At 34.8% G+C, this 27,974-nt stretch overlaps 1 protein-coding gene across 1 annotated transcript; it reads left to right on the top strand.

The window, feature by feature from the left end:
* Nucleotides 1–163: 163 nt before the first annotated feature.
* On the top strand, nt 164–22,349 carry LOC142337512 (ribonuclease Z, mitochondrial-like). The gene is made up of 8 exons (XM_075386791.1): nt 164–437; nt 3,860–4,070; nt 6,720–6,903; nt 7,351–7,970; nt 14,725–15,211; nt 19,708–20,734; nt 21,207–21,403; nt 22,070–22,349. Exons 1-8 carry the CDS (start codon nt 188–190, stop codon nt 22,292–22,294), a joined length of 3,201 nt encoding a protein of 1,066 aa, XP_075242906.1. The 5' UTR covers nt 164–187; the 3' UTR covers nt 22,295–22,349.
* Nucleotides 22,350–27,974: the final 5,625 nt, after the last annotated feature.

The raw sequence follows: 27,974 nt of genomic DNA, 5'->3' as shown, positions 1-27,974 counted from the left end.
AATGCGCATGTTCAAAGTCGATAGGAATCAATATAAGACATCATTTACAGCATTTCTGGCTTCAAGAATTAAATGTTGATAACGTTCATGTTCAGGTAGATTTTATGTAGTAACTATTTATTTAAGCTCCCAAAAATAAACATTTCAAAAAAATTTCAGATGATGGGCCGTCTGTTTAGACAGCTTAATGAGTTTGTATAGAGTGCTTTGTAAGCAAGTTTATCCCTACACGAAAACATATCAAAAGCTGACAAATTTTCGCTCATTGATGGAGCTGACTGTTTGTGGAACCAGAAATGAATGCCACATTTTGGCAAAGTTTCTAAATCCAGGGAAATACGAGAAATTGCTGATTTACCCGGAAGGGAAGTGTTCATATCTGCAATCTACAGATGATCCGGCTAAAATAGCGCATGCATTTCTGGACGTCAGATCGGGTAAGATTTGAGCCTATCGTCTGAAAAAATAGGTTTGCCGAGAATTTCTATAAGCGATAACTAATTTGTTGTAAATCAGCAAGCTTTAAAAACATGATAAATCATAAATTGCGACATGGTAGTTTTTTTTTTAAATTGGATAGTTTTGGACGCCAGAATACTGCTCCGACAAGCAATATTTAATATTGTTCCTTTAAACATTCGGGGATCTCCACAATTACACTTTTCAATCTAAACGTTCAAAAGGTTGCTATCTTTTTTCAATACTAAAATATCATTTGCTTACACGTCTTCTCATTTTGCTATTTATATAAACATACGCTAGTTTTTTGAATTATTTTTTATATTGCGTTAAAATTTCAAAATTGACGCTGTTATGGATTTAAAAAAAAGAAAAACAATATTGAGAAACAACGTACTCATACTGGTCCTGTTCGGGCATTTTCCATTTATTTGCAAATTTGCAATCTTGTAGATTCTTGCAAGACGAATGGTTATCTGGCAAGATCTTCGAAAGCGAATGGGGGACCAATAAAGTCGAATCGGTTGGTGCCTACGACTAAAACAAAGTTTTCATTGAACAAGCTGATTGCTGTGTATCATATGTCAAAGCTAAGAGTTTTGTTGCTCAGTATTCTGGTATAAATTCGAGCGCTTCTGATGGGGATCACAATTGAAAAAACATTTTTTTTGTTTTTGTGCATGTGCTGTAAAACAAATTGGGGTGGCAACATGAGACTCATGAATAAGAAGCTCGCGCCCTCTTATAGTAATAGCAAAAATTGTAAAGAAACAGCAAGAAATGTAGGGAAAACTAAGAACTTCATAAAATGTATTGAAACTATGCTTTCAAAAATTTTCTGAAGCTAGAGCTTTGATTTCACTATGCAGCCACTTCGTTTCTGGCGGGCAAATGAAACTGCACGTTATTAGAAAATCTACACAAATTTTAATAAAAGCACGAAAGGACAAAGGAAACAGGGCAAAATTCAGATTGAAGCACGAGAAAATCCGTCATTATCTAGAAATCAGCATTATTATATAAAAAAACACGAACGCTGTTCCTCAAAGGAAACCTCTTTGAAGAACAGCTGATCTCAATTGGCGGCAATTTAATACTAAGTCAAATGAAAAGTGCGCCGAAACTGGTGTCATTTTTTACTTTAAATCTTAATAGTGGTATATGTTAACCTCTAATGCGGTTATTTGAAGCCCACTATTGAACTTCTTAGCCCCATTTAAGCTCTCCGACCCTCCTTCCCCCCCCCACCCGACTGAAGCAGGCTGCAATTGATTAGAACTCCCACTAGTCTTTCGAGAGCAATTCTTCCGACGTTTAGTCGGTTGTTTGTTTTTGGAGTCTTATTACTGTATAACAATATTGAACGTTCCCTTTGGCTTTTAAACGACTCATAGTTGAACATACAGAAGGTTATTAGAGAGTAGCTTGTGGATTTATTGACGTTGACTCCTTGTTTCTGGAACTTTTTTCAGTTTTCTGGTTTTTGCCTGTCTTTGTTGTCATTTTGAGTCATAAGACTCATTCTGATTAATGAATGATCTCATTGGCTTCCAGGTATAAATTAAAGTACTGTGTTTTTACTCAGTGTTTTACTCAGTGTTATTTTTTTGGTTTCTTGGTGACTTTTGTGTATCAGTTCATATTTGGTTTCTTCTGAAGTCCCCTGACCACAATACTGACACATCGCGTTCGTATTTAAACGAAAATCGTTCTAACATATCCCAATTTATTTCAGTGAACACCTTATTTCTTAACGACGTCCACATTTTTCTCTCGCATTTTTTGAATTCTGGTTTTTCCCTGTATGTTTGGTTCTTTTTTGTAGTTTTTTTTAGTTTTTCTGTTTAGTGACAGGTTTCAAAAGTTTAATCGGCTAAGGAAGCTATTAAATTATGTCAGCTAATGGTTTTAATATCAATTGCTTTCAAAATTTTCAGAAGTTTTTTGAACTTTTTCTTTTCTTCGTTCAACTTGAAACTCAGTCTCATCAATGAGATTTCCCATCCTCTTCCCTAATTTAATTTAAAGTTCAGTCTCTCTATTGGTTTTTGTTAAATGCCGCATTTATATCAATTCCCGTTCATTTTCAAATGAGATCCGAATGAACAATTACAATTTTACGTTTTTATCTGAAATAATATAGATGATATTTGGAATAACATAATTTTCAGATAATAGCTGATTAGGTTATTAGCTTCAATATTTTGTGGTTTCGTAAATTGTTTTTCAATTTTTGTTTTTTTTGTCTCTGTAGTTAATTTTTAGTCTTGTTGTATGGGTTAGTCTCACCAACGATATATGAAATTTATTGGTTTTTTGTTACTTTTGAAGTTATTTGGTTTTAAAAAATTTGATTTTTTTTGCTTTTTCTATAGTCTGGTTATCTAGTCCCACAATGGACAGCTACCATCTGCTTTGTAGTTGAGGACATGTGAATTTATGTATTTTAGATTTTATCAGATGGTATTTTGATTTGTTACTATGCTTTTGAAATTAGATATTTGAATTTTTGCCATGTCTTTTCTTTTCCTGTATCTTATTGTTTGTATTATTGTCTCGTAGTCCTTTTAATGGCAGGTGTCATGATCTCTCTTATCCGGCATGGCATTATATAATTTAATGAGTAGTTTGGGTTGTTAGAAATTTTTTTACACAAACATCTATTTTTTTATATCTTTTCTCTTCATTTGTTAGACAGTTAGGTCAAGAATGTGGATGAGTGGTGTCGGAAAATTATGTGCGCACGCACGTTACCGAGATTCCTTGTTGATTTAGAAAAATAATAAAACCAGTAATTGTGGATCGGAATCAAAACAAAATTTTGCTGAAATAAAGAGGTGTCAGGCATTATGCTCAGTGTCCAGACTTTGAACCGTCAAATTCTCAAGCGTTTGGCATTATCAAATATGTACCGTGTGCTAATGCTACCATCTGGCAGCCGAAATAAGAAAACATCCAAAGTTGCTAAATTGAAGGAAAAAAAGAAATATAAAAAACTTCATAAAATGGAACAGTTGCAACATAAGCAGAAAAATGCACGAGAACATCTAACAGGACCAGCCGATCCCAATCTAGTTCTTGTGCTGTGAAAAAGAAGTTCATTATTATAATGTTGACCTGGCTCATGATGAAACCGTTTTTTTTTTGTTAAAATCAGTTTGGTCAAACTTTTCACCTTATTGTTGGGGAATCAGCTAGCATGGAGTTCATTCCCTCGTTACATGAGGTACATGAAATGAACTCGATACAATGAAGTCGATACGTACGTGTTAACGGACAATGTTTATCTAGAAATAATGAACACTAAATCCCTTTTATCAATGATTCGTCTAGTTACAGTCGCTCCATTCGCCCCCTCCTTTTTTATGAGAAATTTGACAGTCGTCAGTTGCCTGTTTAGACATCTCGAGAAGTAGCAACAGTTGTGACATGCTTGTACCTAACTGCGTTAGTGGAGTTTCTTCTCTTGACTGTCAGGATGGAATTAGTGTATCTTTACACGAAGTTTCGAGTGGGCCTTTGCAAACTTCGGACAACCCTGGAAGATTGATGATGGTTTCGTCAAGTATTGATGCTCTTATGAGACACTCGTTGGGAATTCTGAAAATCAAGTGAGTTTGTTTTAGTCAGCTTTGGAATTCAGGTATTAGTTGGGCTAATCGGCCTTTCTGTAATAATGAAGATTCTACACATGGTCTCAACTAGCAACTAATTGAAACCGAATGAGTTAGCAACCTGTTTCTTTCTGATAGTTAAAATATTGGAATTCAATATTGAAGTTTTTGAGCATTTGAAAATTCTTTTTACCAATGAACAAAACGTCATGGCATAACAAGCTTTCTGAAACTGAGACATTGATCACCAATAACAACCACTCTTGGGAACAGAAAAAGTGACCAAAAGCCCATTCATCATCATCATCATCAACAACAAGATCTGCTCAAACGATCTAAATATCTGCTTTAATCAATGATCGTGGGCTTGTTAAACAAAAGTACCTACTTCACTTACAACTTCAGAGTAATTTCATTCCTGAAGTAAAAACCCAACATCGATGTTATATGGATACGTATAGAAATACCAGAATCTAGGTGATATTTACTGCTCTTACTCAAATCTTAAAAATGGCTCGTTGCTGGATGTCGTTCCAGATCTACTAGTCTGGCATCGGGCTGTTTTGTTTCTGATAAACTGACCTGTCATATATTCAAAATTTTTATCATAATCTAGAAACTTTTGTTTAGTTTAAACTTGCATGCTAAAAGAAATCTCAATGATTAATAGCCGCCCTCATCTTATCAGCCGGCTATTATAACGCTCCTATTTTCACAATTCAAAGAATTTGAATTGTATTGGGGCGCTGTGTTTTTACGACTCGAAGAGGAGTATTGATATTCTACAGGTTTTTACGACTCGAAGAGGAGTATTGAGATTCTACAGGTTTTTACGACTCGAAGAGGAGTATTGATATTCTACAGGTTTTTTTTGAGCAGAAAGCAAGTTTGTTCATGACTTGAGTTTTGACTTCTTTCTATTCGAGCTTTTACCTCCGTTTTTGATTCTTGACTTCTGTTTTCGAACATTGGACTTTAACTATAGCTTAGTTTGTAATGTATAGTAATTAGGAACTGCTGGTAATGTTCAAGGTGAAGAGGTCAATTTGAGAAAATTTGATCCCATTTAACTACATAACCCCCCCCCCCCCAAAAAAAAAACTATCACCCCCCACGTACCTAGTACTTAAACCCCCCCCCCCCTCCGCAACGTACCTACTCCCACCCCACTTATCTAAAACCCCACCTACCTGCCCCCACCTACCAACCCCCCTCCCCCACCAGCGCCTACCCACACCCATGAACTGAATAAAAAAATTAACGCTTTTGATGTTATATTGGTCTACTATTTTTGTTATTTCTAGTGTTTTCTTTCAATATTCTGATTTTGTCCAAGTTAGAGTAGAGATTATATTGCACGACGATTCGAGTCGTTTCCGGTACTCTACCGGCTATGTTTTTTTTTAGCAGAAACCAAGTTTGTTCATGACTTGAATTTTGAGTTCTTTCTATTCGAGCTTTTACCTCCGTTTTTGATTGTTGACTTCTGTTTTTTAACATTGGACTTTAACAATAGCTTAGTTTGTAATGTATAGCAATTGGTAACAGTCTGTAATTCAAGGTGAAGAGGTCAAAATAATACTAATTTCTGCAATTTTTTTTCCAGTTTTTTGAAAAATTTTGTCATTTTTTGAGTTTTTCCGGCTTTAGTGGCCAGGGAATCTCCTTTAAGGTTCGATAGTAGTTCTAAAATTTCATCAAAACATTTGTATTTTTTTTCAGGTTTTCTTGCTTAAGGAGCCAGATTATTTGCAATTGATTTCATTTTTTTTTAACAAAAATTATTGGGTCATTTTTGAGTTAATCGATCTTCAAGGGCAAATGAATTTTTTCAGGCCTTGCAGATGTAATACTCCATTAATTTCAGAATCAAAATTTGTATGGAACATATTTTTGAAACGGGTGTATTTAAAGGAATCAAATTTTGTATTAGGGGTAAAATCTTCAATGTTTAGCAATGATTATATCTTTGTTTAGTTTGTTTGTTTGTTTCTCAATTTTTTGAGATCATTGTTTGTGTTTTGGCTGGCATTGCTCAACTGATCTGCTGGTCAGGTAGAGTACTTCTAAGTTTTTCATTCAATTCTTTGAATTGTATTTCAGGACTTGTCCTGCTATGTTTTTTTACTTCGTCGAACTTTTTTTCGCTTTACCCCTTTTGCCGCTTTTTCGACATTTTGCGTGAAATCTTTTTGACTTCTCTAGGCTAGTTTCACTCGTTTGTCATTTTGCTCAAAGTCCTTTTAAACCAGCTGCTCAGCAAAGCAACTCAAAATGAAGAGAGTCAGTATAAAAAGATCAAAGTCAGAAATAGAAACGGGATAAACCCATAAAGCCCATTTTTAGATACCAGGTACTTGAACTTTGTTCTCATAAGTTTTAGTTACTATCTATAATGCTTATTGGTATTGATACTAGACCCTGTAGCCTCTCACTGAGAGACAAGAGTATGTTCAATTACGAAATGACATCAAAATAAATCGCACTTGAAATGTTTTTATACAAAAAAAAATTTTTGTTGATATTTTTCTTTCAATCCCAATACAGTTATGGGAATCAACGGCGGCTATTTTCCGGCAATCTGCCGGGTATGTTTTTCTTGATTGTTACTGATCACGTGAGTGAAATGTTGCAGTTCTGTTTCAGCCCTACAAGCGTCGACAATCTGTCTTCTCTTCTATCATTAGTGGACTACCATAGACCATCGTTCTTGATCCATGCTGCAAATTCCGACTTTGATTTCGGATCTAGTTTAACGTACAGGGATTGGTTCAAATCTACATCTGTTAATCAACATGCATTCTTGCAGCAAAAGTTTCTTCTGGACAAAGTTAGTTCTGTTTTGCATAATTATCACGAGATAGTGAAGTGAAAGAAGGAACTATATGCCAATTTTGACACTCTCTTTTGCGTGCATAATTGCATAGCAATTGTTAACTCCTGGAAAATATTCATAAGAATTAAGTTACTTCCTGCTAATTAGTTATTTCTAACAATTCTAACTATGTATTGCTGGTTCGATAGGTACCTGAAGTTTGATTGTTACATTTTTTTTTGGTTTTGGTTGTGCTTTTTGCGGCCGTGACTATTAATTGTTAAGCCCAAAACAAATTCCGAAAAAATCATTTACGAGTCTCCATGCCGAAATCATAATAGTTTTAAAATAATTGACATGTTTTGCATCGCTGAGAAACTTAGGCCGTAAAGATTGAGATGTCGGCCTTTAGTTTTCCTCACTATTATCTCTCATGGCGTGATATTTCCTGGTGTCATTTAGGACGCAACGATCGAAGATGAAATGACTATGATCAAATCGGTACCTTTCAAATGCAACATTCTACCTCTCAAAATAGACAGACCTGTCGTTATTAGTGGCAACGAAATAACATCAATGACGTTTCCCTCACCATCATTACTCTTGAAGCCAATTGACAAAATGGTGGACCATAAAAGATCATTTACGACCAGTAATGGATCCGATGTCTTTCGAAATGACATGAACTATGATAAGATGAAAAAAGAATACGAGAAAAAGCGTAAAGATTACAGTAGTGAGAAAAAGAAAGACGTCCAAGCCAAGCGAGACAAAGTGTCGAAAGTTAATCAGAATTCTGGTGTCAATTCTATAGGCGAAATCAAGCTACATATTTTGATTAATGGATGTCCCGGAACCGTACCCTCCGTTGCTTTAACATGTGCGTCTAAATTGTTCTTGTTCAACTCTGGCGAAGGAACGCAATTGTCGATTTTAGAAGGATCTAAGATGTTGAAGAATATTGATTACGTTTTTGTTGGGTCTAATAATTACGAGGCGTTCGCAGGATTGGCTCCCTTGATGTTGACCTCTGAAGCCTGGGGGTCAGCAAAAGTCACAGCGTATGGAAGTCCACAGTTTAGGTAGGCTTCTTTTTACTGATTATGAACCGAAAAAGGGAAAAATGGATTTGGCCGATGACTAATAAAAATACTCGTCGGAGAGAGCAGTGATAGCAGATTTACCCACGTTAAGGCACCCCCCCCCCATTCTCTTTTGAGTATGACCCATGTTGTAATACACTGAATTAGGTGTACTAAATCTTTGGCTGATAAAACCGTCGAATCCACTTTGAACAAAACATAATACATCATGTGGGGTAAGTTTCTTAATTTTTGCTGTGAGCTGGCAAAGACGGCTCACAAGAACAATCAAGTCTTCGCATTGAGTCTCAAATAATTACTAAATGAATTAGTCCAAAAAGTTTCAGGCTAATTGATGAATTTTGAGAAGAAAAATGCCCAAGTGGACAGTGGTTACGTTGTCATTGAGTACGAGTAGCGAAATTCATTCGTTTTTGCCACTTGTTCACCGTTTATGGATCAGTTTTTGATCGTGTACAACAATTATGTGAAAATATGTGACATAATGTTGTCACTGTTGTCCACGAATTTATCCATCATATACATGTATAATAAAAAACAAGATGGCTCGTGCGAAACTGTGTGTAGCACAGAATGTTCCAACATACCTCTAAATTTTCTCTAAGATTTATTTGATCTCAGGGGAAAAGATCTTTCAACTATCAGTTTTGAGCAGCTAAAAATGAAGCATTTTTTCCGGATCAACTTTTTTTGCCCGGACCAATAAAGCTTCACCATTAAGTTCATACGAAGATCCAGTTGAAAAGTTTTCTCATCAAAATGTTGCCGAATAACCAGAAATAAATCGAAATTAGAGCTATTTTTGTCTTTTTTGGCGCGGAGTTTCTTTCAAGTTAATTTTAATGCATGTATCCTATATTCAAAATTTCTGTTTTTTTCCAATCCTATATATTAAACGCGTGAGCTCTAAATTTGGGCTTTTTGCATGTTTAAGGGTCCTCTCGAAGCGCATGTTTAAGAGCCGCATTGAGCTGCATGGTTAAGCAAACTTATTGAGAGAGTTCAGTGACCTAAAAGGTTCAAAGTAGATAGGTGAAAACCGAACCTGGGAAAAAGACTGTTAGTCAGGTGCAGTTACCACGCGGCTAAGAGGGCTTTAAGTCCTGGGTGCTACGTGTTTTTTAGCGCTTCCGATCTAGCTTTGAAGTTCTTATTGTAAGCGTGTGTTTTTCAATAAAATTTTAGCCGTACAGACTCTGCGCTATTCTAGATCACTCTTAGCTTTCAACTTAGTGTTTCCACGCTTTACTTTTCAATGTTTGCCTAATTTCCGATGCTCTCAATCTGAACTATGTTTATTGGTAAGATAAAAGCGATTGTGGGAAACGGTGGTTTGTTGTGGTTTTAGCACAGTTCGTAAGATGAAAGACTGGTAATCTGAAGTGTTTTTCTGTTACCATTATTCATAAAATTGCAATGAAACTAAGTTTTTTGTGAAGTTTTAATCGTTTCGTCTTATCTTCCTTTTTTATAGTAAATATCAGTCGCAATTGAGCAGAATGGTCAAATCCCTCCTAAGGAAAAATAATTTTTGGGGTCCCTAATCATGCAACCTAGCGTATTAAAAGCGTTTTGAGACGCGCTTTACCGTCCTTTTAAGCTCCTAATATGCAGATTTTGCGCTCACTAAGCTTGCAGTATAGCAAAAACAAGCAAGTCACAAACGCCATTATCTAGAATTCTGCTGTAGAAAGAGCAAAAGACAGGTGCAATACACATAGATAGCTGAAGATGTAAGACCTATAAATGTTAAAGGAGAGGCATGGGTTCGAGCCTGACTTGATGCAAAACAGAAACCTTTACTTTTAAACCTTCTATCCGTGTAAATGATTGTCTGTTTATGGTTTTGCGGGCCTGCTAGTTTAAATTAAAACAAAACAAAAAATTGATATATAAGGATTCCGTCAATTTTGAGTCAATTAGAGCAATTAATTTGTTAAAGTAAACCAAACATGAGCTGAGAAAAACTTTGCATTATTCAACAACTTTTTTCTTGTTTTTTTTTCATCTGACTTTTCTCTTTTTCTTACAAATTCCCAATGTGAAATCAAATGAGTTTTTATCCTCCTTTTGGGCCCTTAGATAACAATTCAATTTTGCATGAAGGCGAGGAGGTTGAAACAAAACTTTTTTTTTGGTTATTTCCTCAAGTTGTTTTCTTTCCGTTGTTATGTTTTTGAGTATCTTTTGGAGAATGAAATTCCAATAAGTTACTCTCACTTTAAGTAACTAATGTTTATGGGGACGGTTAGAATGTATTGGGTACAATTCCGCCAAAATTTACTTGAAAAATTTGATTTTCTTCTTTTCCAGATAATTTTTCTTAGTTCAGATTTTTTTGAAAGCAAAATATTATTAGTGAATTAATCAAGTTTTTCATATATTGTGTTCACCTTAATTACTGGCAAACTGCCGACCAACAGTCTGAAAAAAAGAACAGAATTGTAAAACGATTTTTCCTTTTTCTCCTGTTGCTTTTGTCTCAAATATCCATTATTTGGTCAATTCTGAACTTTTTTGGGTCTAGCTTAAGATTTTGGGCTGAGGGTTTCAGTTTTAGCGGGAGTTTTACAATGTTTTGTTCAAAACATTTTGATCTTTTTCTTTTTCAATTTATGAATATTGAAAGAAATATTTATTATTGTTCTTTTACTTTGTCCGTTAAATCAAATGGTTTGCGATGTAGGAGTCCTAATTGATACTGAAAAGAATTTGATCAAGAGGCCAGAAAAACCCACCAATAAAGTACTTACAAATTTTTCAAATTTATTCTTCTTTCTAAAGTAAACCAAACATGAGCTGAGAAAAACTTTGCATTATTCAACTTTTTTCTTGTTTTTTTTTCATCTGGTTTTTCTCTTTTTCTTACAAATTCCCAATGTGAAATCAAATGAGTTTTTGTCCTCCTTTTGGGCCCTTAGATAACAATTCAATTTTGCATGAAGGCGAGGAGGTTGAAACAAAACTTTTTTTGGTTAATTCCTCAAGTTGTTTTCTTTCCGTTGTTATGTTTTTGAGTATCTTTTGGAGAATTAAGTTCCAATAAGTTACTCTCACTTTAAGTAACTAAAATTTATGGGGACGGTTAGAATGTATTGGGTACAATTCCGCCAAAATTTACTTGAAAAACTTGATTTTCTACTTTTCCAGATAATTTTTCTTAGTTCAGATTTTTTTGAAAGCAAAATATTATTTGTGAATTATTCAAGTTTTTCATATATTGTGTTCACCTTAATTACTGGCAAACTGCCGACCAACAGTCTGAAAAAAAGAACAGAATTGTAAAACGAATTTTCCTTTTTCTCCTGTTGCTTTTGTCTCAAACATCCATTATTTGGTCAATTCTGAAGTATTTTGGGTCTAGCTTAAGATTTTGGGCTGAGGGTTTCAGTTTTAGCGGGAGTTTTACAATGTTTTGTTCAAAACATTTTGATCTTTTTCTTTTTTTCAAATTTTGAAATTTATGAATATTGAAAGAAATATTTAATATTGTTCTTTTACTTTGTCCGTTAAATCAAATGGTTTGCAATTAGGAGTCCTAATTGATACTGAAAAGAATTTGATCAAGAGGCCAGAAAAACCCACCAAGAAAGTACTTACAAATTTTTCAAATTTATTCTTGTTTCTATAGAAAATTTTGTTCTATAGTTTCCTTTTACTTCAAGAGTATTACGATGGTTCATTTGGATACGGTTTTTGGCAAAAAACTAGAGATTTCAACAAAAAGGTTCTGCATAAAAAGGTTCTTGAAAAATAATTTAAGATTTCAAAGAAAAAGTACGAACTTACTTGCTTTTCTTTAGTTCTTCGTATCTATTTAAAAATTTTGAGTCTATTTAACGTTTGGATTCCCATATTATATATATGGGAATATTCTGTTTTAGTTCTGGAGTCTGTTGAATTGGAAAAAGGTGAAAACCTATAATAGGTACCGAGACTTTTTTTTTGTTTTTTGAATACTTGTTATTAAGGAAATTTTCTTTTCGTGTTTTTTGGTATAACCCAATATAATTTTGTTATATACTTGAACAATTTTATACCGCACTGTAAGAACGGACAAATACATCAATTATAATTGATTTTTCCTATTAAATATATTTAATTATATATAAAATATATTTACCAAACATAATAAGATAAAAGATTATTAAGCGAAGAAAATTGATTATTTTCTAATGGATAAAATCAATTAAAATTAATTAAAAACAATCAATATGACTAAATTGGTCATGCGTTCATTCACTTTTATGCCCTCTTATGCACTGTTATTCACTCTCATACGTCCTGATTCTCACACAGTTATCTCAAGCACGCCGGATTCAGTTCCATTCAGACCACACCAGTGCCGACTGCAGGTGACTTCAAGCTCGTCATGCACCGGAATCAGTCTTCTTCAGACCACATCAGAGCCGACTGCAGGTGACTTCAAGCTCGTCATGAGCCGGAATCAGTCCTCTTCAGACAACATCAGAGCCAACCGCAGGTGACTTCAACTCGTCATGCGCCGGAATCAGTCCTCTTCAGACAAATCAGAGCCGATCGCAGGTGACTTCAAACTCGTCATGCGCCGGCATCAGTCCCCTTCAGACCACATCAGAGCCGACTGCAGGTGGCTTCGAGCTCGTCATACGGCCCATCCGGTCATTCGTCTGTTTCAAGTAGGAGGTCCAATATAAATCTGGTCCAATGAAGCTTCTCCAATATAACTCTACATTTACAAAAACAACCACCTGCTTTGAACCGATATAACACCGTCCGGACATTAAAACGTGTGATATTAAAACCATTGAGTACTTTTGAGTTGCTACATGTTTCTCTGCATTATGCGATCAATTTTAAAGTTAAAATAAAAAACGAAGTGAGCAAATCATTGAACAATATTCACCTTCAAAAACTGTTGTACGTGTGTCCTGATTTCAGCAAAAAATGGTGATCACTGATGAATCTCCCAGGCCGTCAATATCACTAAATTTTTTTTGAAATCTTGTTAGATCTCGTTTATATTGGACCTAGATAAAATTATAGAAAGGTATAGATATAGATATAGATATAGGCATAGATACGCACACACACACACACACGCACACACACACACACACACGCACACACACACTCGTACACACACACACATACACACACACACGCACACTTACACACAAACACACGCACACACATACACGCACACACACACACACACGCGCACACACACTCAAACACACACACACACACATACTCAAACACACACGCACACACACACACAAGCACACACATACATACATTCATAAATACATACATACCTAGATACATACATACTTGCCTACATGCACACACGGAAGACATGCACATACACGGACGAACAATTAATCAAACTCCCTTACAAACGTACAAACATCGTAAATATGTAATATTTTAAATAAAATAAGTATAATGTGTAATCTTTTGTCCCTTTCAATTGTTGAAAATTTCTATGAATACTCTTTCGTTTGAAAAATCTCTCAAATTAGATTGTATTTGCTAAAATGAGGAAAAATAAACATTTTTTACCTTGTTATTTCTTTCGATGAAACTGCAGCTGACCGTTTCCTCTATCTACAAAATTGGGCCAAGGTTGCTGTGAATTATGCAAATTATGCGGTTGGACGAAATTATCTTTGTTGAATAACAACAGTAAAAGTAATGCGTAATATAAGTCGATTTCTTGAAATAAATATATAAATATAAAGCAACTGAGAACAATGCAATCGATCTTTGGCTCAAATTGGTTAAGTGGTTATTTCGGCTAAATTGAGTGTTGAATCAATCCTGACAAAATACGATTTCAACTAAACAAAAGGTTGAATCAACCTGTTAGCGGCTTCAAATCAAGCTGAATATGGAAGATTTTGGCGAAATTTAACAATGAATTAGTCTGCCTTCGGCTCAAAACAAAATAAAGCTGCAAGATTTTGGCTAGTTTGAAGCACCAATTAACCTGATTTTGGGCTCAGAGAAGCATTGAATATGAAGGGTTTTGGCTAAAGGTATCAATGACTCAGCCTCGTTGTAGTGCGAATGCTTGAAATTAAGTCATTTCAGACTCCCGCGCTTTTCTTACATGTAGGTTAATTGAGTTTGTTTATAATCGATTAAAATATTGCTTGCGCCAAGTTGCTCAAAATTGAACTAAGACGAACTAAGAAAATCAATGAAATTAGTGTAAAGCTACACAAAGATTCAGCGAAGTTTTTTTGATAAGAAAAATGAAATATAATCGAATGTTTTAGCAATATCTTAGGTGCGGGATAACAATACTTTTCATTTGAAGAAAAGTTTTGTTATACTTTTCATTTTTTTAAACAGCTCCCACCAATACTTTTCAAATTTTTTTTATAAAAAATCAAAAGTACGCGCCAAGGGCTAGAAATTTTTTTCTAAATTGTTATTTTTTTTCTACGACACATAAACAAAAAGTGAAAATTTGACTAAAGAAAAAATATGTATATGTATTCCACCATTTTGAGAAAATTTTGTAACAATTATATGGAAAGAATGAACAACGAACGAGATCTTCTTTTTAGTTTGCCCGAAAAGCCTGAAATTTACAAACTGTATTTACAACGTAATGCTCTGTATAGTTTTATTGTCTGCCTTAAATGGTATTCTAGACTAGTAATCATTATTAGAAAATTACATTGCTTCAATAATTTGAAGTTGCATCAGACGGAGGAAGACAGCATTGCCATTTGCGTTTCAGAAATCACCTAGAAAGCAACTACAACATGCTTCGTTTCCTAGAAAACTGTGACATATCCAACTTACAATTCAAAGATATCTTTGAGGAACCTCTCAAGGACAACATTGAAGTTCACGGAGTCCAAATCAAGAGCACAGCTTTGGATAGACCGCATTCAGTTTGTTTCATTTGTTATCTACCAGATCGACCTGGCGCCTTCTCAGTAGACAAAGCCAAAAATTTCGGAATTAAACCCGGTCCGGTTGTAGGTCGCTTAAAACGTGGTGAGACTATTACTTTGGACAATGGCAAAGTAGTGAAACCGGAAGATGTGGTTGAAGCGTCCAAGAAATATGGTCCAGTTATTGTTGTTGATGTTGAGGATGAGACATATCTGGACAGTTTGGTTGAAAATGATATTTGGTCGACTTTGGAGCCTCCGAGAGTAGTTGTTCATTTCACGTCGCAGGAAGTTCTAGATCACCCGCAATATCAAAAATTTCTAAAGGTTACTGTTTTTTATTCCCAGATTCATCGCTGTTTACATTGTTTCAGATTTTTTCCTTTTCTCGTTGCATTATTTTTGACTGTTTCCACAAAACTAGCCATTAAATTTGCCTTCAATTTTTGCGCTTGAAATTATGACACGTGCTATCGGAAACATATATCAATGAACGGAGATGACGTTCGTTGTACGCAAAAGCGTTGCTCTGTTTTATAGGTTTTTTTATTTGAGAGGCCTCATTTGAACACCAAAGGGGCGTGTCTTTAATGGTGCAATGTGATAAGACATCAAGACTCAAAATATCGAACAGTATCAAAAACCCGGTGTCAAAGTCATATAAGCATCGATTAAAACATAAAACTGGTAGACATAAATGTTTGCCTCACGGGGAAGTGGATGGGACCTTCCATCGGTGCGACCATGGCAAGTTACAAAAAGAAGATCCAAAAGCGGCGAATTTAAAAGTTACGTAGATGTTTTTAAAAACAAAGTCATTAAACCATTACCTATCAACTGAACATATTAAGTTCAATTATACCCCTAGAGGGAGCCCTCGAGACCTGTCCTATTTCAGAGTCTCTAATACGACTGGAAAAAGACGGCACATGAAGGCAAAAATTGAAAATTCAATTCAAAATTTTGCGAGAAGTGTCAAGCTTTTGAAACCGTAAACTATTCATTGAAAACATTATGTCGAATTGAGCCTCCTTTCAAGGCCAATGCAACCTCGATAATGTGTTAAGTGACAAGAGACCAAAAAATCACAAACTTAATCAAGTATTCAAAAATTACGAAATTTTTAATGAGACTTGGTAGTATCAAAGTCATAAAATCAATCTTCAAAAAACAATCCGCTGAACATATTATATTACGTTTCACTCGAAAGATGATGGGACCTGCTATAAATTAGACTGAGCCGAAAGCTAACAGAAACAAGATTGAAAAGGTGATCAAATTCAAAGCTTAACTGACATTTTTAAAGAAAATTTGAGCCATTAGTTAGTTGGCAAGCCTTAGTTAGTTGACAAGTACCTCATTAGATCGACTAATGAGTTTTTCGACTAATAAGACTTGTGACTAGTGATACATTTGATTACCGGGACTAAATCATAAGACAACAAAAAGAAAGGCAAATGCGGGCAAAACTCAAAGAATTCAGAGTTTTTTTGTCGATGCCATTAAAAACATGAACTGTTTTCTGATAACCCTAATTATAATCATATAAGCGTTATAGGGTCTGTCATTATTGAAACTTTCAACTAGGGAGAGAAAGCGACCTAAAATTAATGACACTAAGCATCAGTATAACCTAAAATTAATGAGACTATGCATCAGTATAGAAAGCAGTAAAAAAGGAGAAAGTTTAATATTATTAATTATATTCAAGGAAAGCCGTTTTGTATCATCTGAAAACATTAGATAGTTTGTTAGCCCCTACCTCTTTCAGAAATTAATTGAATATTTGATTCATGAGGTTAAGTCATAAGTCTACAAATAGAACGACAAATACTTGCAAAAATGAAGAATTAATCGCAAAATCACAGAAAAAATGAGCTGAAATAATAATTGTTCATTGGTCCTCATTTGAAAATCACCTGGATCTCTCGTTAATTAAGCAAGTGGTTTAAGCAACAAGTTTTCAAGAGGTTTTTTTTAAAAAAATAAAACTTTATTTCTGGACCACTTTTCGGGGAAGAGGAAATAGAAAGCCGTTATCCGAGTAATTAAAGATTGTCAGCCGTTTTAAGTGATGTGCTTCCGGCTTTTGTACTTTATAAGAGCCATTTGTTATCAATGGAATGCAATCGATAGTTTGAGGAACTAAAAAAACAAATGCAGACAAAACTCAAGAATTCGTTGAGAGTACGAAAACACTTGGTCGGAGCCATGAAAATTTTGAATTATTATCTGATGACTTTACTTATATTCATTCGGCGTGGTCAAAGTTCAAAAATTGATTAATTTAATTTATTCATTCAAATTTATATAAGCAATTTTGTAACAACTTAAAGCATTAGATAGTTTGTTATCCCTCACCTCTGCTAAGTTGATCAAAACTTGAGCAAAACGCGAATGGTCACGCTACTTTAAACCTCATTCACTCCCCAACAACGAAATTGACAAAAAACTTCTGCGAGCTTGACAAGATTTGACCAAATTTGACAGAACAAAAAAGTCCAATTGATCATATATATCCTGCCCCCACTAAGATGGGGTCGGAACAATGAGTTTGATTTTATTCGCGCTTCCTTTCTCATCATTTAAAGCACTTTTGTTATTTGCATAAATAGACTTCTCGTCTAGACCTTTCGCCTGATTACAAGCAGTTTTTCACTTTCGTTAAAAAATGCTGATTTTTTGCGAGAAACTGAATTGTCAAAGCTGAGCGGGTTGGATGGTTCTTGCGGATGTTATCCTTGTAAAAACTAAAACTTCGGAAAATCAGAAAAATATATTTTTTTCTCACTTTTGGCCTTTGTCGAAAGCGTGCTTAAGTCTTTCGTAATTTAGGTGCCTGTTTTTAAGTAAGTGTTGTTTTTCCCGTATGAATTTTCTTCGGTTAGACGGGCTTTGAAGTTTTGAGAGGGAATGAAATTTTGTACAAATTCACGTTACAGATCTTCATTGTTTTATTTTTTCGCTTTTTTAACAATACTTGCATATATTTTTGATGACGTTTTATCCTGAAAGTGGGAAAAAATTATCGGGAAATCAGCTGCAAGAGTCAGGAAAACAGATGGTATAATTGAATGTACAATTATATATAAAATTAGCTGATGTACAATTATATAAAATTATAAAGCAGATGTACAATTATATAAAATTAGTGCAAGTCGCCATCAATTTCTAATCCAATGCGCACTTCTGTCTGAAGTTATTTAAAATATATTGTTCTCTGAACTTCCATCAACCAATGCTATATTTAGTGTTGACAGTTTGTTTCGCGTTTTTCTCGGAAATGTTTACTTTTTGTTCTTGCTTTCCTTGTTTCATCTATTACAAACGGAACTGGTGCATCAATGAGATTTTGTCACAGGAACTTTTTTACCGCAAACGAACAGCTAAGGTGATAATTACTGACTTTTTCAGCTTAGTGTGCAAACCAATGATTACCAAAAGCGGAACCCGAGAATTGAGTCAATGTAATCAAGCATTGTAATATGGCCTCGATGCAAAGCTGCAAAAACAGTAGTGTTGTTTCTTGAATGCTCCTACAGATTTTTATCTTAAACAGTTCTTCATTTTCGTAGGGCATAATTTTCTTGAGCCAACTAAGCTGCGATGTAAACCGAAAGAAATCATGCCTTGCTGATATTATTTCATACTTGGGGAAAGAAGTATAATTGTCCCGTGATTGCTACTGAGACAAGCGAATTTAGGTGTTACCTGGATTTTTCGTGTGTAATAGTTGCCTATCATACCCAAATTTTGCATTTTTGTTCCGACCTCAACTTAATGGTGGAGGCACTATATAGTCAATTGGATTTGTTTTTTTTTGTTCAAAATGTGATTAGTTTCAAATTTAAAATTAGCGGATGGTTGCTGAACTGTTTGATTCGATTTTTTTGGCTGAAATGGCGGCTAAAATTTGTTCTTTTTCTTAAAGTTTTGAAAAAATTTTTCATGAAATTTTTCATGGAAAACCTTAAAATTGCACCAAATATGCTTTTTGATGAAAATTGCTTTTTATCAAATTTCGCCTGAACTACAGACCTAAAAGCTGACCAAATATACGTTTATTCAGATGAGGGATAATTTTACTTGTGCTTACTAGGAAAAGGTCTGGATTTGATTATTTTCCGTCTTTAGCCACAATAAGTGTTGTGGTGAGATTTGGAACAATTACGGGTTTTAATAGACGCGCATTGATAGCAAGGCCATTTTTGGCCACATCGTGGATTTTTGCAGCAAAAAACAAATCGAATTGCTTTGGGCAGCTGTCTTTTTAAATTTTTCGTGTTTTTCATGCCAAGTCAGCTTTCATATATGATAAAGATTGCTCCTCTTCATGTTCAAATGAGGCGTGGTGAACAAATATTATATTTGCGGAGAAAAGCGCATGGTTTTTTCACTCCGACCAAGTTTTCGCAAACTTTTAATGAATTCTTGAGTTTTGCCTGAATTTGTTTTTGTATTCTCACGTTGTAGTCACGTTAATCATATGTCTCATTAACTCATTAACCAATTCCCGAACTAAAGAGGTATTCGTGAAACTATCTAATGCTTTCAGTTGAGTTGATAACTAATGGCTCTCATGATTTTGAAAAAAGGATCTTTGTAGTCTTATATTTTAGCCTCATTGATCAAATGGTCAACAGGCTATCTAAAATGGTAATAGCGAAACTGTCTATTGCTTTCAGTTGATAACTAAGATATTTTTCTGACTTCAGGAGTAGTTGTTTTAAAGATTTGGCGAGGAAACATTGTTGTTAGATTGATAGAAGGTCATCTTTATAGTCCATTTTGCGTTTTTAAATTGAAACACTCCCGTTGTTTAGATGTTTCCCGAATCTTCCGAGAATTGCAAACACCTCTTTTTAAACAGCCAACAGTCTAAGGTGTCATCTAATGAAGGATTTTACCACGTCAATTTTCTGCTCAATAAATGCTGCCCTGAACTTTTCCCTCTGATTCACGGTTCCCGATTAAAACCTTGGAGTGCGACGCAAGAGAAACTGTCGAACGGAATTGCGGTCGGAGCTTCGTTCGATCTCTGGCAGTCAAACGGTAAACTGAGCGGCCAGCCTGGGTTAGACTTAACCGAAGATGCGTTGCTGCGGAAAGACAAAAAATTCTTTGAGATTTTCGGAAGTTCAACAAGAGTTCTGATGTATGACCGTCTATTTCAAAGCAATGAGTTTAAGGATTTTAGAACGAAGTTCAATGATTTGAAGGCTGAAAGTTGCCGTGGAACCGCACTGACTTCTTTTCCAAGATTGGTGTGTCTGGGAACGTCATCCGCGGGTCCGAGTAAATACAGAAATGTCAGCGGGTACTTTTTTCAGTTATCTGACGATAAATGCTTGATGTTAGATTGTGGAGAAAATAGTTATGCGCAGATGGTTCGCCATTTTGGCTTGGAAGAAGCTTTGAAAAAGCTTTGTCATACTGGTCTGATTTTTATATCACATACTCATGCAGATCATATTGGAGGTTTGCCGTTGTTTCTGATCAAACGCCAAGAAGCATTCCGTTCTTTGCAACTTCCCTATCGGCCGTTACTGCTTTTGTGTCCAACATATAGGCATTTACAGCATCTGTTTGCGTTCGAAAAAGAAGTTGGAAAGAAGTTTTTCAATGACGAGGATTTGACAGTTTTATGCGAGGAGAATTTCAAAGGGTTTCGAAAACCAGAAACAGAAAGGAAGTTCATCTCAATGTTAGAGGATCTGAAGTTGAAGAGTTTTGACTGTGTGCCGGTTGATCACAGGACTTTCAAGTCTTTCGGATGCTCATTTGTGACGTCAGATGGGTTTAAAGCTGCTTATTCGGGTGATACGTTGCCTTGCTTGAACATGGTTAATGGTGAGTTGCTTTCAATTGCCGTAGATAATGAAGTTAAATTTTTTCTCGGATTTTACTTGATTCCGGCCCTTGTAAAATGCACCCCACTTAAAATGTGTCCTATGTAAAATAGAACATCGATATGGAAATATATCTTGCTTATTTCGGATTGCAAATAAAATGCATCCATTCAGCTTTGGGCAGATTTTGAAGAGAACCGTATTTTAAAGCGACAACTGTGTTTATATGTAGTTATTAGAGCGTAGAAAAATGAAATTTGTCTTCGACTGGTGAATCCGTTTACTACTTGTTGATTTAATTCGGGTGAGTTAGGTAGGAGTTAGAAGTTCAGAATTAATTTATACTTAATCAGTGAAATCTTGGGCAGTTGATGTGATGGAATTCGATGATAAACCAAGTTAGATAAAGATTAATCCACAATGCTCAAGAGTGAAATCTAAACGCCTGGTCAATTTATATTTGAATTTTTCAGCTGCCTCAGGTGCAGATCTGTTGCTACATGAGGCAACTCACACAGATGACAAGAAATACGAGGCCCTCTGTGCTAAACACACGACAATAAGTGAAGCTGTGAGCATACATGACATGGCCAGAGTGAAGTTTACTCTCCTCACTCATTTCACACATCGCTACTCTAAATGCATACCCCTGGATCTGAAAGTTCTCCAGGTTTGTTTGACTTCGTTGAAAAGTTTATAATTTTATCATACTGTAGAATTCTCAATTGAGTCTTCGTTTAATTGCTCTTGAACGAAGTTCATAGCAATCATTTTAAACGTGTTTGTCTTTTTTATGCAAATTTTTTGCTTGACCACATTGTGCTTTTCTTCTAGAACATTCTTTGACTTCTCATGTGACTTTTTCACTCTTTCGTTCTTCATTTTTGAGTGATTTCTATTGCTCTCACTCCGAAATTAAGCTGTTGCTAAAATAAAACTGATTGCAGCATAGCAAGAATGTGAAGAAGAATGTGAAGAAATTTTAACTTTGTCAGTTCATGAATGATCAAAGGTTGAAAAAAGCAGCTATTACCTTGGTGACTTTCTTGGTTTTTTGCTTTTTCAATTCATGTTATTATTATAAGGTGATGTGTGCTCTAATTCCGTGTAATTCTTGAAGGGGGTTGATTTTAAGATAAAGCTTTTGACTTTAACACCACCTCTCTTAATAAAAAATTTTAGTTATCTTTTGACCGCCTTTCTTGCCGAATTGGGCCCTCGTTTGACGTTTGAGAAATATTTGTTGTATAATGTCGCTTTATAGTTTTTTCTAATTAATCTCTTTTCTCATCTGGGTTCCGCACTGAGAAGTTAGTGAATGACTGCATTTTTTAAGGGACGTGATGACATTGGTGTTGCATTCGATCATCTTGATGTCACACCGCATGATTATAAACTGCTTCCGAAGCTAGTTGAGGGATACCGAATGATATTCCAAGACCATTTGGAGAAGTTTGCTGAAGCCGATGTGTATGCAAGTGAAGTTCTACCTCATTCGGAAGTCGCATCAAACTGTTCGGAAGAGCAGACATTGAAAAAGTTGAAATTGCAAACTGAATGAGTATTGTACCCATTTGAAATTGTCTACAAATAAATTATTTTCAGTTCTTTGAGAAGAGTTAAGCAAGCCTAACTGTTTATTGGAGAAATTAGAGTAATCTCGAAGGGAAATTTTATTTTGTATTGTTATATCAAGTTATTAATAGCCGCCGCCAGTCTCAGCAGCTATTATTCTGGCACTCATTTTTTACAATCCAATTGGATAAATTGGTACTCTGTTTTTTTACGACTCGACAAGTATTGGTGGAGGGTCTTTTTTATATGTATTTCTCTGGAGTGTATTTGAAACAGGAAGTGAAATGCGTGAAAAAAGTGTTTAGGTCAAATTGCTGAAGAAACCTGAAGAGGAGAGAGATAGAAATGTTTTCTATTTATATCGCTTTTTCATTGGAGAGGTGTAACAAAATTCATTAGAAAAGTAGGGGTAACAAAATTTTCGCTAATTTTCGAATCACATGCGGCTTTTTTAGAGCAATTTTTTAGTTTTAACTCAGTCAAAAGCGTTTTCCCATTAGTCTAATCTAGAAAAAGTGCGTTTGGGAGCATTTTGAAGCAAATATTACACTTTTAGATTCAGTTTTGAGCTATTTTTTCTTAAAAAAAAAACAATTTTTATTTGTTTTAAGCCCTTTTCGCAGTTTCCGTATTCCTCTTCAATTTTTATAGTTATTTATGAATTTTTTGGGTAAAAATAGTTGTTATTGCAGTTTTGGCTGTCTTTCGTTTTGATTGATAATAATTATGAGTTATTTGTTGTTAACGATAATTGAGTAAATTTGAGCCGATTTTTGTCTGTTAGTTCTTTTGCCTATTTCTTCTGATTTTATGCTTGTCGCTGCAGTTTTCTTGATCAACTCTTAATTAAGATCCATTCTAAATGCATTGCTAGTTTGAAGTGATACTTGCCAGCTAGACATGTAGCTGAAATGAATTATACAATTTTCTAATTTTTTCAGGTTTTTTTGTTTTTTAAATCTTTGTTAATTATTTCTTTGCCTGTTACTGGTTCGGTGACTGATCCATCGAAGATTTAATATTTTTCTTCCAATGACTTGATAGTCAGCCAGGGAGCTTTTCACTGAAATAAATTCCTACATTTTTTTTCTTTTCTCAGGTTGCTTGTTCTTTGCTCTATAATTGTTCAATTTGTCTCAAGTCATGTATTGGGTGTGTGAGTGTCCGAGGAGGAGATAAATTCTGATTTTTTCCCTCAAAGAGTTGCGAAAATTCACTTTTTGTTTTTTTCCCGACGTCATCTTTCTTTTTCCCTTATGGACCGATTTTTTTTTAGTTTTCCTGTCAATGGCTATCAGTTTAGTTTTCAATGTCAGTGTGCAACAAATGCATTTTGTTGCACACCACCAGTATTTCAGGTCTTCTTGCTCTTGCCAAGATCTAATATTTTGAAGTAGCAATTTAAGTAATTGTTATGAGATGCTATATCCGTTTTTGTCTTTGTTTTTCTCATTTCATGTTTCCTTTGTTCCCTAATGCCGAGTACATTTAAGTAGTAGGTTAATTAGGTCGGCGAGGATGGCCAATTGTTCGATTCGAGCCGTTTCCAGAATTTTTTCGCTTCCGTTTTTTATAATCTTTTAAATCTTTGAATTTTTAAGGTCAGTGAGAAAAAAATTTAATGGTGAATTAAGTCACGCTGGAGTAATAAAAGGAGCGAAAAATCGAGATGGTCTGAGGCGTGATTTTTTCTAAGTACCTTTAATTTGGAATTAGAATTTGGTGTTTGTACAAGTTTCAGGTTTTTGAAAGTGCGTTTTTTTTCAAGTGCGGTTCATTTACGTGCAAAAATACGTGAAACGTAATTTTGGTCAATTTTTTTGCTCAAACTTTTGGCTTCTTTTTCTTGTCTGAGATACTGGTTTTTGCCGACCTGTTTACTTTTTGTTAATTTGTGAATTTTGTCTTCATTTGCATTTCCGTTGTCCCTTTTTCAGCCTAATTAATTGTTCGAGTTTTATGGCTAGTGGTTTTCATGACTTTGACAATGTTGTGAAAAATAATAAAGAGCTTTTGAGTTTCGAAAATTTGTCCTACTTTTCGTCATCTTATCTAGTAATTTCATTAAAGACCGGTCTCAGAGGTTGCTAATACATATCGTTTTATTCGATTTAATTGTTTGAACTCAAAGCTAAAGCTTTCTATGACTTTGACGCAAATTGTATTGAAGAAATATCGAATTTGATAGATGTTTTTGTTCAGTAAGTTGTCTTATCTTCTAGACTCATTGCTGAACGCTTTCATCTGTTGTCAAAGATGCCTAAGTTGATCGAATTAATAATTTCATAGCTATTGCATTCGAAGGCTTATACGTGTTCGTTTTAAAAAAGATTTTTTGCTATTACTGGTTTTATTTTTCGCTGGCTTATTACTTCGTCTGTTTAACAACAGTTCTCATATGTTCCTAAACAGTTCTCGGATGTAGCTAATTGAGGTTATCCTATTGAGCACTTAGCTGTAGCTACTTAGACTTTAACACTTCGTCAAAATGTTTTAGCAAGTTTATGCGAGAATTCGTTTTTTTTCTGTATCATTTAGTGTATCCTTCGCAGGTTTCATCGGCTGCTACAAAGGCGAATTTAACAGAAACAACCTTTTGTTGCTTGAGTTCCTAGTAGTCGTTTTTACGATTTTTACCTTTTTATTTCTAAAACTAAAAGTTGATTTTTTAATCATACTGGTTTTTGCTGTTTTTCTTGTGGCCTTATGAATTTTTCTGAAAAGTAACAGTCCTCTTTTGCATCCTTGTTTGGTTTAATGTTGGTGAATTTTTTGGCCTCAACTTTTAACTAACGTTTTTTGACTGATAGACCGTTTGGTTTCGAATTAATTAAGTGAATTTATGAATCCTATAATCTGCTTTAGCCCGTCACTTTTTCAGCCGCCTTTAGAGCTACTGAAGGGTGTTTTAGAACAAATGTAGATTTTGTTATACTCTTTTATTTCGTTCCAAGTATCAGTGTTAAGAACATTTAGTGTAGCTCTGGAATTGATCAAGTTGGGGGTACTGTTCTAGTATGATCAGTTGTTTGTTGTGTATATAAAGCAAGCGATTGTACCCAAATATTACTTTTACATGAGGTTGAATGTATGCATTCTTTAGTGAGAGTGTTACATTCTTCTTGACAGAAAATATTTGTCTTGTATATCTTTATTTAGTTCTAGAAGTGAATAGTTGAACTGTTGTTCAAGTAGTTGTTCTTCTGAGACATTTGAGTTTCTGTGGTTTCAGGGTAAGACGTGGTGTCTTCTGTTTATTATTGGTTTGAGAGTGGGTTAAGGTAGTCTTGCACATTTTTAAGACGATTTCTTGGGAGCGGTCGCCGAGAGCGATGATCGTCTCTACTGTAATTAGGCGATTGTATTCGTGAATTGTAATTACTATTATTTTTAGGTTTTATATTTTGAATTATTTGTCATTTCGGGCATGGTGAACCCGATCTGCTTGGTGGTTGTAAGTTATTGTTTACATAATATGTTTTTTGTGATAGAAATGCTGATAGGACTTCTATGGCGAGAAGTGTCTCTGTTGTCTCTATCATTGCTCCTCGAGCAATAATTGAATGATAAATGTTTACGAGTCATGCTATTTGATGTTACCTGCTTGTTTGGGAGATTGTGATTTCCCTTCCTTGTATGATTAAATGTTTGTTTTGGAAAAGTAGGTTTATCAAGTGGTTTTGTTTACAGACTGTCGGGGCAATTCGTTATACTATGCTCTGAGCGTAAACATTTTTTTTACAAAACTTTAGAGTGGGTTTCACTTAAAATTGGGATCCTTTGAGCTTTTGTGCTGTACTACCTAGAACCCATAGGCCATGTGTTCATCAATAGCCCGAATATCTACTGCAAGATTATCCATTTCTTTGGAAATATTATTTATTGATTCTGAAAGAGTACAATTTGTTTTAATTTTGTGTCGATCAGTATGCGTTCTAGTATTATCCTCTTGGTGTATCTTTTCTACTAATTGAGCAAATGGAAGCTGTTGTTCCAATGCTGTTGATTTGTGATTAGATATCTTCTTTAAAGCAATTTTTGCTAATTGTGGATCTAATACTTTGAATAGTGCGTAATTCATTTGTGCATTTCGCATATCTGGAACGCTATTAACATATGCTTTTCTAGGCATCTGTTCAATTTGAAGGGCTAGTGTTTTAATTTGTTCTCCCAGAGCGCGTGTGATGCTTTCTAAAAGTATTTTCGCTTGAGTTTGTATTTATTGATAATCAAAAGTCTTTTTGAAATTCTCGGCAAAAAGTTTGCCAGTTTTTAATTTCTAGTGGGAAATTTGAATACCACTGTTGTCCAGGGCCTAATAGAGCTGTTTGTATCGTAACGATTATTCTTTTTAGATTCCTTGCTTCATGATAGAGTGAAGCAGCCTGTTCTGGTTCTGCTGTCTTGGCCATATTTGCTGTGATAGCTCTAAGAAAATCTTCTGTAGTATATGTTGAGTCGGTATCATCAAATGGTCGCAAAGATTGTTGCATAGGCACTGAACCTCCTAAATAGGATTACTTCATTTGTGACTTTCGTAGTATGGCGTCAGAGCGTTTGTTGGTTGTTGATCATTTTGTGAAGTAAATTGTCTAACAAAATTCAGTAACTGTTGAGGCGTTAGTTGTATGTTTCGGTTGTTTGTTAAGGATTGTTGAGTAGACGTTTTAAAATTTACCGGTTCAGTAATAGAATGTACTGAGTTTTGTCTTTGTAAACGAGGTAGTGGTGCGTTTACATTAGGTAAAGCTGGTAAATGAGTGTTAAGTTGATTTGAACTTTGTGTTAGTTCAGTTGATTTTACTGGTTGTTGATTATGACAGTTTTCATAATTATTATTGTTATGGCTCTTTTTGTTGGTTTTTTGGCGATCAATTAATGATGGAGTATTTATTGTATATGATTAAAATAATGGTCCATGATCTAGCAGTGTGGAACTAAAATCTGGTTCAGTAGTTTCATTTAAGTTTTTATCCAATGGTTGTGAACATATGATTGTATCTAAATTTTGTGTAATTGTTGACTCTTCTAGAGAAGTATTTGCGTTTAGATCATCTGTAATATTTTTAAACGTAAATGGGTGGTTTTCCGCATTATGATTTTGCAATGTGATTTGCGAGTGATGAATTTTCAATTGTTGTATATTTTCATATGGTACTTCTGTTTAGTTAAAAAATTTTACGGGAACCAAATTGGAATATTAATGTATTGTATTACCTCGGGTAGTTTTTGAATTAAGTTGTGATATTTGTCTACTTTTGATTTTTGTAGCTGTGAAAATTTGGCGTACAAAGCTTTTCCAAAAATGATGTATGTACCACGATAAGACTGTTAGTACTTCCAATATTTAGTGTTATGAAGTCTGCGTCTTGTACAGAGCTCAAAAAGGTTTTTATAAAGTGGTTAAAGCCTTCTATTTCTTGTCGAGCTATTTTGTGTACGCTTTCGGCTCTTGACTGTACCACAGCGGTGTTAAGTGCTGATGCTGGTCGTTTTAAAAATTCAAATGATCATTTCCTAATACCGTAAAATCGGTCTGTAGTGTGTATTTTGCCATACACTTCTCTTAGGAGTCCAAGTGAAGTATCTGATAGTGGTTGAGGTAGAGTATCATAAATGAGAGTAGTATATCTATCCGTGTTTAAATCACAAATAAAAAAAAAGAT

Source organism: Convolutriloba macropyga, chromosome 4 (genome assembly GCF_964194025.1).
Source record: "Convolutriloba macropyga chromosome 4, txConMacr16.3, whole genome shotgun sequence".
Lineage (NCBI taxonomy): Eukaryota > Metazoa > Xenacoelomorpha > Acoela > Convolutidae > Convolutriloba > Convolutriloba macropyga.
Note: the sequence above shows the minus strand (reverse complement) of the source record. Positions and strands in the feature narration are given on the sequence as shown.

What these genes read in the sequence shown, in the direction of transcription:
- LOC142337512 (XM_075386791.1), top strand. Translation starts at nt 188, where the DNA reads ATGAGTTTGTATAGAGTGCTTTGTAAGCAAGTTTATCCCTACACGAAA. An exon ending in TATGGAAGTCCACAGTTTAG is followed by an intron (nt 7,971 to 14,724) that starts GTAGGCTTCTTT and finishes TTTGCGTTTCAG; the next exon opens with AAATCACCTAGAAAGCAACT. An exon ending in AATATCAAAAATTTCTAAAG is followed by an intron (nt 15,212 to 19,707) that starts GTTACTGTTTTT and finishes CCCGTTGTTTAG; the next exon opens with ATGTTTCCCGAATCTTCCGA.